Source organism: Bactrocera neohumeralis, chromosome 2 (genome assembly GCF_024586455.1).
Source record: "Bactrocera neohumeralis isolate Rockhampton chromosome 2, APGP_CSIRO_Bneo_wtdbg2-racon-allhic-juicebox.fasta_v2, whole genome shotgun sequence".
In the NCBI taxonomy this organism is placed as follows: domain Eukaryota; kingdom Metazoa; phylum Arthropoda; class Insecta; order Diptera; family Tephritidae; genus Bactrocera; species Bactrocera neohumeralis.
Window position 1 is genome coordinate 80,645,275 of NC_065919.1, and position 12,564 is coordinate 80,657,838.

The window sequence follows — 12,564 nt, forward strand, 5'->3', positions numbered from 1 at the left end:
GCACTAAATTAAGAATTAATTAAAGAAAAATTAAAAGTTAATTAAATAAAATTAAAGACTAATTAGTTATAAATTTAATATATTTTTTTTAATATTTATTTTATGACTGCCGAAGCCCCATTTACGATTCTTTTTAAAGAAGTCAATAAATTAAAAATTAATAAAAAAATTAAATATTAATTGGTTATAAATTTAATGTTATTTTTTCAGTATTTTTTTTATGATTGCTAAAACCCAGATTTCGATCTTCTTGAAAGAAATCAAAATGTAAACTGAATTATTTAGCTTCACTTTTTTTTTGAAATGATCAAAAAAGCGAATGGAATTTTTTTCCAAATTTGCTGTCTGTGACTTTTCATAAAAATTTTTTCAATTTAATATTATTTAGCAATTTATTTTTACATTATGTTTTTTCTATTTTTTTTAAATTTATTTATGGCGAAATCTTAATATAATCTTTTCTAACTCCTCCTCGGAGAATTTCTAAATTTTTATAAAAACCTAAAAGCTACCGTTAATAATAATTTTGTTTAGCAACATTGTGATATCAGGAATCAAGTTAAACTGCGTCCATATTGCTTGCTTCTTGCTCGGCTAACGGTACTATATACGCTTGTATGGCGAGTGTGCGTATTGTTTTGACCAAAGGGTGGCGAGGTGGAGCGCGCTCTTTTGGTTCTTACGCATGTATTCTGCTGAAGTTATTTGGTTTTTTTAACAATTTTTTGAAAACTTGGAATCGAAGTAAAAATTAAAAGTAAAGTTCACAAAAATAAACTTAAACATATATAAACTACTATAAAATGGCGCAGTTTGGATTCGAGCTACTTAAATGATGAGGTCTAGTGCTATAACGTGGAAAGGAACTACAAGGTTCTAGAAAATAATTATCTAGAAATTAAAAAATATTAGTAAACGAAAATATAACTAAAAAAAAAATAAGTATATAACATAAATAAATATTTTTTGAGTTAGTGCTAAGTTGTGCAGTGCTTGCCAGTAAGAAAAAAAGCTAGACATATATATAGTCGAATCTCGTTAATTGTAAAAATATTTCACCGTACGCTAAGGAGAAAAACAAAAAAAAATAAAATAAAAAAAAATAAAAAAAAAAAAAAAAAAAATAAAATAAAATAAAATAATATACATAAAATAATATACAATAAAATAAAATAAGAAACTATAAAAAATGAAAGAAATAAATTGTTCTACTTCTCTTAATCTTCGATAGCTTTCATTCCGATTTTTTATCAATATATTTGTATTTGATTGCAAAATAGTCACAAAATTTAAATTTAATATTATTTTGATAACTTAAAATGCATTTTTTTTTTGAAAGAAAATTTATGGAAAAATCAACATGAAGTTAGTGCTTAAACGGCATCTACATACATATAATAATCAAAAAATTTTATCGTAGACTTTTTTTCCCTCTTCCTGCTATTTATGGGTTCACTTCCAGGTGCAATAAAAGAATTAACTTTTGAAATAAACAGTGAAAAATGAATGAACAATTTTCAAAATCGATAAATCTGAAATATGTATATCGATAAATTGTTTCAAAAGATATAAAAATTAAAAATTTTAACAAAACTTAAATTTAAAAAAGAAAATATTTTTTTTATAATAAGTTATCGATAAATAGTAAAATTCGATAAATTTATCGATATAATTTTTACAGAAATTTAAAATAAAAGCGTTTATCAAAATTTAAATTCAAAAAGAAAATATGTTTTTTTAGATAAAGTTATCGAAAAATACTAACGCTATAGATTTTTACTGATTTTAAAATATTTTAGTTATTTATGACTGTAATTCCATTTAAGTGGATTCGACTATACATATATACATAAGTAACATATATTTACGTAATAAGTATAAATAAACACTTGACATAACTTTCTACATTCATATGCATGACTATCAACTTTTCCTACAGGGTACAATGTGCTTAAAGCCAGTGCATAATTGTGCTTGTACTAGTGCCAATAGTACTACTAGTAGTAAGTAGTGGTAGTAGCATGTTTTTAGGCGTTCACTTACCATGCGGCGACCCTTGTACGCGTTCTTGTAGAATTCATTGAACAAGAAGAAGAACATCACAGCGTGCATGCCGATCCACCAAACGAACGCCTTTGGATAGTTGCAATCGATGAAGAGCAATTGGAAGGCGTGCACCATGATCAGCACAAATTGAACCTGAAGAAAACGAGTGCAGAAAAAAATTAATATTATTTATTTCCTTCGTATGCATGTGTGTGCGAGTAAATTGATGCTTTACCATCTGCAGTGTGGTCAAGTATTTCTTCCACCACAAGTATTTCTGGAACTGTGGACCCATGGCCGAGAACATATAGTACGTATACATGACGATGTGCACGAATGTGTTGAGCAGACCGAAGAAAGTGCTGTGACCACCTGTTTGAGGGGAGAGAGCGGCGAGGGAAGAGTAAATATATATACATGTATGTTAAAGAGCCAGCGAAAAATTATGCAAGCGTGCAAGTTGGAGGTCAGTTTTGACGCTACACTTGCAGGTGCTACACATTTGACTATGAGTGTGAGAATGTATGTGTGTGAATGTGTTTACGCACCTGGTGTGAACTTGACACCAAACCAGACAGACATCGGCATGCAGCCGTGGTGTATGACATGCAGCGTCGTTACTTGGCTCGTCTTCTTGCGCAGCACAAAGAAGATCTGCAAAAAAATGATTTATAAGAAATGAAACTAAAATATCACAAACGTTGACAAGTTTTTGGTAATAAAGAATCTTATGTGTAGTATATTCATTGCAGCACCATCTTTTGAAAAAGGTTTGAACAAGTAATTTTTCAAATATAAATACTCAAGGAAAATGGTTTTTCTCATATTTTTTACAGTTTTCTTGAGTAATGTTTTATGAGTCAAGCTTTTATTACCATTTAAATATGCGAATTCGTTCAATATACAATTTCAATAATATGAATTTTTATGACCTGAGCGATCTAGTAATTATCTATTTTATGTGTGATGTTTTCCAAAACAAAACGCGACCACCCACGCTTTGAAATTTATTATTCCAAACACCAACATACTAGCGTCCACTAAAAAAGAGATAAGTTTTAAGTGCCTTAGCAAACAAGAATCGATAAATAGAATTGCAGCAAAACCAAATAAATCACTTGCAGTGCTAACTGTACATGCCGTACAACAACTTCGACTTAATTAGCATTTCACTCAAGAATCGCATAACAAATCGTAAAAATGCCACTGTGCATTTGCATGCGTTGGTAGTCAGCGCCAGAGCCAGAGCAAATTTATGCAATATTTATACATAAATAGAAACTCATGAAGCCAACGTACGAACGTTTGCGAAATTTATGCAAATTTTTATTTTGAAACACACAAGTTTGTAGGAGTAAAGAAACAAGCCATTGTTAATGAAGCGACTAACAGCTGCGTTATTGATGACCAACTGATCAGTAGTAGTTTGAGGTGTTCCACAAAAAAAAAAAAACAAAAAAACAAGAAAAAAATGTGGTCTTAAAATTTCGAAATAAAAGCGAACGTAAACATTTGTGACTGCATTCTTCGGATGCCAAAGCGATGTGCTGTGTTTTTGCGATTTTTTTTTATTTTGTGTGTACTAGAATGCGTATGCAAACTGTTAAAGTAACTTAAGTCGACTTGAGCTAAATTATGTGTTTTAAATATCAGACAAAAACTGATTTTTATACGGTGAACAGGGTATTCGTGACGAAGTTTTTTAGGGATCATAGAAATTTTTTTGTTAGTTTTTGAAATATCCGAATAAAAGTTAATCCGTACGTGTATTTTGATATTCTATTTATCATTTCTCGGAATAGATCAGATCGGACAACTATATCACATATCTTCTATATAACCGATTATTAAGATTTTTCAAACCTTTTTAAACTTATAGTTTGTTAGGCAAAGTTGTTCAAAATGTCTGTAAAGCATTTCCCGCATACGAAATTTTATGGTAAAAAATCGATCCACTCTACTGTACAGACTATAAGCGAACTAGTCATTCAGTTTTTGAGATTTCGTTCCGAAATTTTGTTACCAAGACACTGACCATTTGTCGGAACAGCCAATATCGGCCCACTTTAAAAGCTTACATGGGTTTACGGGTTTCAAAAAAACCGAAATTTTTATTATCTTATTAAAATCTACAACACCTCTAAAATATTGTCCTAAATTTTCAAGTTGTTCTGAGTAATAGTTTCGGAGATACAGCCTTAAGAACTTGTACGCTCGAGGCTAGCTAGGCTAAGTAGCCGTCTTTAAATGTGTTTTTCTCGAAACTGTGTTTTTGAAATCGGTTGGCAAGATTTCTCGAGATCTTCATGAAATTTTACACAGGCCTTTGAGATACAATTCTTAAAGACTTTGAAGAAGGATTATTTTTCGACTACAACTATTTGAAACAAAAATGTCGCGAAATTTTCACCAAAATTTTTATTCCTTTGTAAAAATTTTTTTCCTCAATTGTCTGTCAAATATCCAATTTTCAATTTTTTTCCTTCTTCCGAGTTCTAAGTTAAGGTTTTAGCCTGCCAACGCGGGAGCATCTTTTTTCCGAGGTGTCACCGGCAATCGCGTCACAATGGCCGAGTTTACAATTTTTTTCCCAAAAAATTCAGAGTTTCTTTGTTAATAGTATATGTTTGTAACAATAAAAAATTCTAATACAATACTTCATTTTTTACATAAGAAAAAAATTTGAAAAGAGGCTGTTTTTTACCCTAGGAAACCCATGTAACCTCTTAAAGTTTCAGTTCTAGTCGAAGCAATTGGGATATCTATACCTTCGAAAATAATTTGAATTTTAAGAAATCTTCTTGTAGACATACTATTCTTGAATAGCTACAGTTTAAACATTGAAAAAAAACAAATAAATTTTTCAAATTTCTAGCTTAGAATGCCCGCCTAATATTGCAGAAACATAAAAGCATATTTTAAAAATAAATTTTTTATAATCTAAGAACTATACTATATTTATTTCAAAGCAGCACTTACCGTGTCCATGAACTCAGTGAATTTGGAGAAGTAGTACCACCAACACGCGTGAACCATCTATATAAACATATTATTTATACGCAGGCGAATAAATAGAAAATATATATTAGTTTATATATTTTAAACAAAATGTAAAGCATAAAAAATCGGTTATCAGTTTTCAATACTTAAAATAGTAAAACTTTAAAATTTGTTTAATTGGTCAACGTTATAACAAAATGCAAATAATATTAAAGTTTCATTCCAATAAGTTATAGTTTTTTACTTCGTTTTTGTTGTTGTAAATTTAATGTCGGAAACTATTTTTACATAGCAAAACTAAAAATAATATTTTTTCTAACTTTCTTGTCAATTTGTTTTTGTGTATTTCGTATAAACTCATTCCTGTGGGAATTTAGGGTACTGCGGCTCTCTCGAAATAATTGTGTGTATATACATTTTTTGTGGTGAGTATAAAACCAGTTACCCATTAAATTATAGCCAGTATATATACTTCTAACTGTTTTTTTTTTTTACAAAGCCAAGTTCACCAGTACTTTTTATGTGCCGTCTTAACCCGTAAATATTGTGCTTAAACCAAAATTATTGTGTATTTACACCGATTAGGCGTATGCATGTACATATATATTTACAGTTGAATGTTTACAAAAAATAAGCAAAAAACAAAAATATTTTATGCTAGCAACATTTCATTTGAAAGCGTTTAAGATTAGGTGATTTTTAAATATAATATTTATAGCTAGATTACAGAAGCTCACAAAGCATGTGAAAGCTCATTTAACATGTAAAAGCTTTGACTAAAGTTTGAGCTATAAAAGTTTATATAACGTCATAAAGCTTTGATCAAAGCTTGAGCGATAAAAGTTAATGTACCATCCTCATAATAGCATTGTTTAGAGAAAGAGTTTCCTAGAAGACCGCTATTGACTCAGAAGCTGTACGTATACATACTCTTAATCAGTTCAAATCTGGGTCCAGTGATTCTAAATATATTAGAGTTCCGAATTGCAAGTGAAAGCTCAAAGTTTTGCTGTATATGTATAAAAAATTTTAGTCAGTGCAATTCTATGACCAGTTGTTCTAAATATACTGTGGTACCGAATTGCAAGTGAAAGCTCAAAGTTTTCCTGAATATGTATAAAAGCTCTTAATCTATGAAATTCAAAAATTCAAGGGCCAGTGATTCTATATTAGAGTACCGAATTGCAAGTGAAAGCTCAAAGTTTTCCTGAATATGTATAAAAGCTCTTAATCTATGAAATTCAAAAATTCAAGGGCCAGTGATTCTATATTAAAGTACCGAATTGCAAGTGAAAGCTTAAAGCTTTCCTTACTAGAGCTTTTAATTTAACTATCTTTCTTCATAACAACTATGAAAAAATTGTTTTTGAAATAATTTTCAACACTCAAACGCTTTCAATCTGACATGCGATTATTTAGAGAAAAAAAATCAAAATAAAATTATTTAAAAAGCTTCCCAATCATATCAGTACGCCAAATAAATACTTTGAATATTAGTGACATTCTGCGAAAAAGATTGTACATTTTATGCTTAAGAGATAACAAACTTTATAAACTAATATTAAATAAATTAACAAAATACGCGTAATAAATAAATTAGTGTCAACAATTTGGGAATGCAGGAAACTTTGGGTGTGTTTCATAGGTGCATACAACATTTCAAAAAATAGTTTTTCGTGTTTTTCTTAACATTTTACTCGGATGCAACTAACAATACTTGTAATCAATAATATGTGATAATAGCAAACGTGTGGCTACATTTGCAAAATATTTTTTTGGTTTTTTTTTTGTTTTAACACATACCCTTAACGTTCTAGGGTTATTACTATAATCGACTGGCTGACATCGGAAGTTATAATGCCCCGTTAGCCAACCGGAAAATGCTATCTGTAAAGGTAGAGAAAGATTTTTGGTGTTTTGTTGATTTTGTTTTTTTCATCCAATTTGTATGAGCAATTGATATTTCGTTTAGCCCTCTTGGCGTGTAGAGCTTTTCGAAATTCATGCGCTTGTTTCTAGTAGTATGTTTATGAATATTTCGAGAACTTGCGAAGCGATTTTGAATTTTGAAACCCTTGCATCAAACGAAAGGAGAAACGAATTTTCTCTGCACAGAACTTCTATATAAAATATTTACACTGGAAAAGTTGGATAGGGGCGATAGAGTATGGAAAGTGTGGGAGTGCTTTGGGTTGCTGTTAGTGGGAGGGAAAGATAAGCTGTCGTGTCCAACTACCGAACGGTAGTTAGACATGTGGATTTATGTAATACATACATTTTAACATATATACTCATACTTATATAGAGAAAATATTGATAAATAAATAATGTAATCATTCAACTACAGGCTGAATGTAGACTGTGTAGACGCTACATATGTATGTGCTAAAAGTAGAAAAGAAGAACTACAATTTACACAAAATGATGAGCTTAGTTATGGTTCTATTATAGTTTTACTGTTTATAATTGCTTATATTATCGATGATGTTTTTATAATTTTATTTTAGTACATAAAGTAAAGCTACAAGTATTATTTGGAGCGCAGAAATAATATCTAGATTAAAGTGAAAAAGGAGCAACTCTTTATAAACCACGATATTTTGCGATCTTGAAGTATATTAAAATATCACTCTTTTATCGACACATTCATTTAGATATATTTCATTTAATTAAACAAACATTCTATATAATTACATTAGAGCAGGTCGATTAACAGGGAGTCAAATAAACGAAAAAATCGCGTTTAAGGAAAATGTTTTACGGATTATTTTGAAAAAACTTTACCTATGAGACTATGGCTCCTGAATCGATTTCGAACCAGCGAGATTTTGGGCAAAGTTTTTTAAGTATCATGAAAATTTATTAGTCAGTTTTTGAGATATCCGAATGAAATTTGATGCGTAGATGTATTTTGATATTCTATTGATCATTTGTCGGAATCCATCAGATCGAACAACAAATATGTCACATATGTATGTATATTCTATATAACCGATTATTCAGATTTTTTAAACTTCGCCTTAAAAATTGCGGTCTCGAAACCGGTTTCATAATTTCAGACTCTTTGTCGATTTGAAAAATTAAAAAAAATCATAAAAATCGACCCGCTCTAACTTACATATAAAGTATATTAAATTTAAGAAAATTAGGACAAACTTCAAAATATATTTTATTTTAATAAAAACTTAAATTATATGGTTAAAAAAAAAGATAAGTATACAAGGAACTCGTTTTATTGTAAGTGAGCGGAAAAGAACACTCAATTCGCATAACATTTCGTGTTTCAAGTAAAGTCGGCAGCCGTTGTTGATCATTCAAAATAGAATCTCTGAGTTACAGACTTTTGAGTACGCGGAATTCCGTTAAAAAGCTTTAGTGTTTGAGCACCTTTCGTCGTTTTGCTGTGCATTCCTTTGCCGCTCGCTTACAAGATAACGCGTACTCTTATAAAGTCATTGAAAAATATTTGTGACAGTTTACTAAATTCATAGATAACTTAAAAGTAGGGATAATAGTAGGGCATATATAGTATGTAGATCACATTTTTTGATTATTCGATGCTGGAAATACTTCTAAAAGGTGAATGTATATCTTCTTAATTTATATGCACTTATTGAAATTTAACGCACATATATAGTTACGTGAAATTTATTTTATTAATTATAGTTAAAATGCTTTCTACAGACATTTAACAAAAAATTACTAGTTGTGAAGATCTACTTTTATATTAGAGTTATAAAAAATACACATATACTAAGCTACTTCTACGATGAAAAATGGTTGTGAGGACGCGTTGTTTCATAGTTCAGTGCTGGAAAATATAATTTCATACAAAAATTTGTATTTTAAGTTAAAATTTTAAATTAATAATCATATTGGTATCTGCTTATTTAAAGTAAATAAATTTTGTACTAAATATACATTTATTATTATTTATTAATGTTTTTTTAAATTAATTTTTTGAATTACCTAATAGGGTTTTTTACCACTTTCAAGTCAGAAAAAAATATTATAATTTTTTTGTTTAATTTAATAGCTAAAGAAAAATAATTTATATTTATAGAAATGTATTTATACAGTTGGGATCAAACTATATAAGCGAGTAGGAGATGATGTCTTTTGAGCAAAATTATACACCAAAATCGCTTTACGTCTAGCAGACCACTGTAGTGTCCTTCAAGCGGAGATCACAAAAATTAAGGAAAACCTTCGTTTTTTGGCAAGGAGTGTACTGACAACAAAGAGTATATATAAACATATATACACTAAGGTTTCTAGGGTTTCCTAAAAGTTGGTGCAAGAATACCTTGATCTCTTATTGGATCTAACAGCCTATTTCACGATAAACATGTATTTGGTTTCAGCACATAGTGATATTTCTGGTAACTGTGAAGCGGATGAACTAGCCAGAATAGGCAGCAGATGTTTAAACGACAAACATGCTATAAAGATATCGGCGTCAATACGTAGCTTGTTCAACAAGCAGGCCAGCGTAGCATAATTGGAATATGGGCCACACACGCCGACTATTAAAATTCAAAAGAAATGACATAAGAACTCTAGTAAGGGCACTAACCGATCACTCTCAGTAGACTGGGAGTGCCATATAATGCAATAGGAGTACAAGGTCACTGTCAGTAGACTAGGAATATATTTCATGACCATTGTAGATGCACTCAGGAGGTAGAAGAATGTAATGCGAATGTTAATGTTATGAATCGCTGCCATAGGTCGACAGTTTCTAACGATGTTACGGAGGTTGCACAGCTAAAACTTTTTCTGCTGATGAACATCATCAGAAGATTCAGCGAGAAGACAATAAAGTGTGGGGATCTGAGTCGCTGTAGTTTCTCAATATGCATCCTAAAGGCTTGTTGTCAGAAAACCACCCTATCTACCTATAGAATTCAATGTACTTTAATATGCGGTGATAAAATTTGACAGAATTGTGGATTCTCTTGATCTAACAACCGATCTCCGGGAGTGCCTTCAAATCGAAATTATCGAAAAGCTTATTTTTCCTATAACTACTTGATAAATATATCCGAGAGAGACGTGTAAAAATTTCAAGTCGATATTTTTTCCTCTTCTTCTTCTTTTGTTTCGAAGAAATTTTCGTCACTGCCTCCGAAACAACTTTAATTGTTTAAAGTTTTGGAAAACGATATCAGTTATTAAGTTAAAAAGTTCTTACAAATCGCTTTAAACTTTTCACCGAAACCATTTGCCATATCAACTTGAAATTTTCGGAGAATGTTCTCAAATAAGAATATTCGAAATAATATGCAAAATGCAGCCTTTAAAATTCGATAAATATTTTTTATAAATATTTTAAGGCCGAAATTTTGGTCAAAATCAATTTTTTTGAAATCGCCATTTTGTCAAAAAAAAGTTTTTGCTTATTCCTTCAATTAATTACTGAATTTAACATTACTTCAACAAAATCTGTTTGGGTTTTTAATTTCAGAGAATCCAATTCAGAAAAATAGTGGACTCCGCAAAACGACTTTTTTGAGAGGAGCTGCCGGAGATCAGCTGTACTTGCTTTCCAAATAAATATTTTTACTAGAACTAAGTCTTAAATACAGTTAAAATATACCACACTATGTGTACAAATTTTTTATCAATAAATTTAAAAGTTTTCTCAAAAAAAAATCTGGAAAATTCGCTTTTTTCCGACCTTGTACCTTAAATATATATAGTATAACAGCATTTTTTCCAAAAAAAAATTTATATTTACAAAAGTTTTTATATTTTACTCGCTAAACCACCCCAATACTTGTATAATAATATATAATGATTAATATGTTTTTTACTTAAATTATTTTCATAAAATTTTCTGATTTTCAAAAATTTTTCCAGCAAAGAAATTATAGAAAAATAATAATACTATTAGCTAAGTTCTACACACTAAAAAATGATATGCGAAAATTAAAAAAAAAACCGATGATAAGAAAAGGCATAAAAATAAATATTTATGTATGAGAGTTAAAAAAATAATACTGAAAAGAAGAGAAAATAACGCAGCACTGCAGAATTAAAGACTTATTTAAAGCTAACGGTTATAATTTAGCTTTTGGCGGCAGCTTAAGCATATGCAGCACTTGTATGCTCTTCGCAGCGTGATTAATAAGCTATGCATATGCAATTTGCTGAGCTGCAACAGATTGCACTAAGCTTTTTAGCAGCTTTAAGCGAATCCTGATGAAGCACGAAGCGCAATTGGCGAATGATTTCGATGATGATTTACTGCAAACTACTTTTACACATATATTTACTAGTTATACATATGCGTTACTACTGGTGGCACATATGTGATGGTTGTAGATATGTAAATATGCAGATGAAGATGAGTTTAGATGCGCTGATGCAGCTACAAATGCGCAGTTTGATTATATAGATTTATGCTTTTTTCTAACTAATTGTAAGAGATCGAGTGGAGCGCAGTGTATTTAACTATTTTGAAACGCGAAGACAGATTTTTAAAGCAATTTGTTTTTTTTTTTTTCTATATATTTTTTATGCGGACTTCAAAGGGTCTGTATTGCGTTTCACTGTTGTTGTTATTGTTTTCTCACGCTTTCATAATAAAATTTTCATTATTATTGTTTTTTTGTTTTTGTTGTTATTTAGTTTTCGGTTCATTAGACAGTCCAGTTTTAGCATTCGCTTAAACACTTACACGCTTCGTAGTGGGATCATCGCTATAATCCACCGGCTGACATCTAAAGCTGTAATGACCCCACCAGCCGCCCATTAAACACTAAAAAAATATACATTTCGCAAGTAACAGAAAAAGAGAAATATTTCATTTTTAATAAAAAAAGGTACTAAGCACTAAACAAAAATTGCAAAATTAAATATACAAAGCTTTTAGTGGATTCGGCAAAATAAAAATACTTTTTTTTTCAACTACAAAATGGAAAGCGGCATTAAGGGAGCAAAAGGTGGGGGCGGAAGGATAGCAGAAGCGCGCATGTTACACTACGATATGCGGCGTTTTGATAAAAGGCAACGATATTTGAGCAGTACCCGCGTATGCGCGGTTGTGTGGGTTTGGGGCTTTCAGGTAGAATTTGCGGTGGGTGGGATGTGGTATGCGGGTGTGTATAAAAATTAATTTCGTAAAAAATAAAAAAATATTTTATAATTTAATTTATAGTATGGTACATGTAAGTTTGTATGTTAGTATGGATGAATGAGCATGTGTGTGTGTGTGTGTGTAAGTAATGTGTGGATAGTATGCGCTTGTCACGTGTACATATATACATAGAAGTTATATATATAGAGAAGTATATATTTGCTTTTTGAATTCATTTCGTTGCACATATGTAGGCGCAAGTGTGCATGCTTCGATGTACATATGTATGCTTAACGGCAAAATCCTTCGCATGTCCTTGAAATGCATCGCAAACTCACTGCCACAGTTGCCGGTGTGACAGTTCGACACAATGTAAGCTTAGAGTTCATCTCGCCGTCACAACGTTAGTTCGAGTTTGTGCGATGCAATAAATGATT

At 30.6% G+C, this 12,564-nt stretch overlaps 1 protein-coding gene across 8 annotated transcripts in view; it reads right to left on the bottom strand.

The window, feature by feature from the left end:
* The window catches only part of LOC126751599 (elongation of very long chain fatty acids protein AAEL008004), a 131,757-nt gene that overhangs the window by 10,973 nt on the left and 108,220 nt on the right, over positions 1–12,564 (bottom strand). For 7 of the 8 annotated variants that reach the window (XM_050461994.1, XM_050461986.1, XM_050461992.1 and 4 more), the window contains 5 exons: positions 6,850–6,933; positions 5,026–5,082; positions 2,595–2,700; positions 2,282–2,418; positions 2,044–2,199 (listed from right to left, as the gene is read on the bottom strand). In XM_050461994.1, coding sequence (XP_050317951.1) covers positions 2,044–2,199; positions 2,282–2,418; positions 2,595–2,700; positions 5,026–5,082; positions 6,850–6,933 — 540 coding nt within the window. Of the gene's footprint in view, positions 1–2,043; positions 2,200–2,281; positions 2,419–2,594; positions 2,701–5,025; positions 5,083–6,849; positions 6,934–11,728; positions 11,810–12,564 lie in introns of all 8 variants that reach the window. The other variant, XM_050461993.1, reaches the window with a different exon arrangement.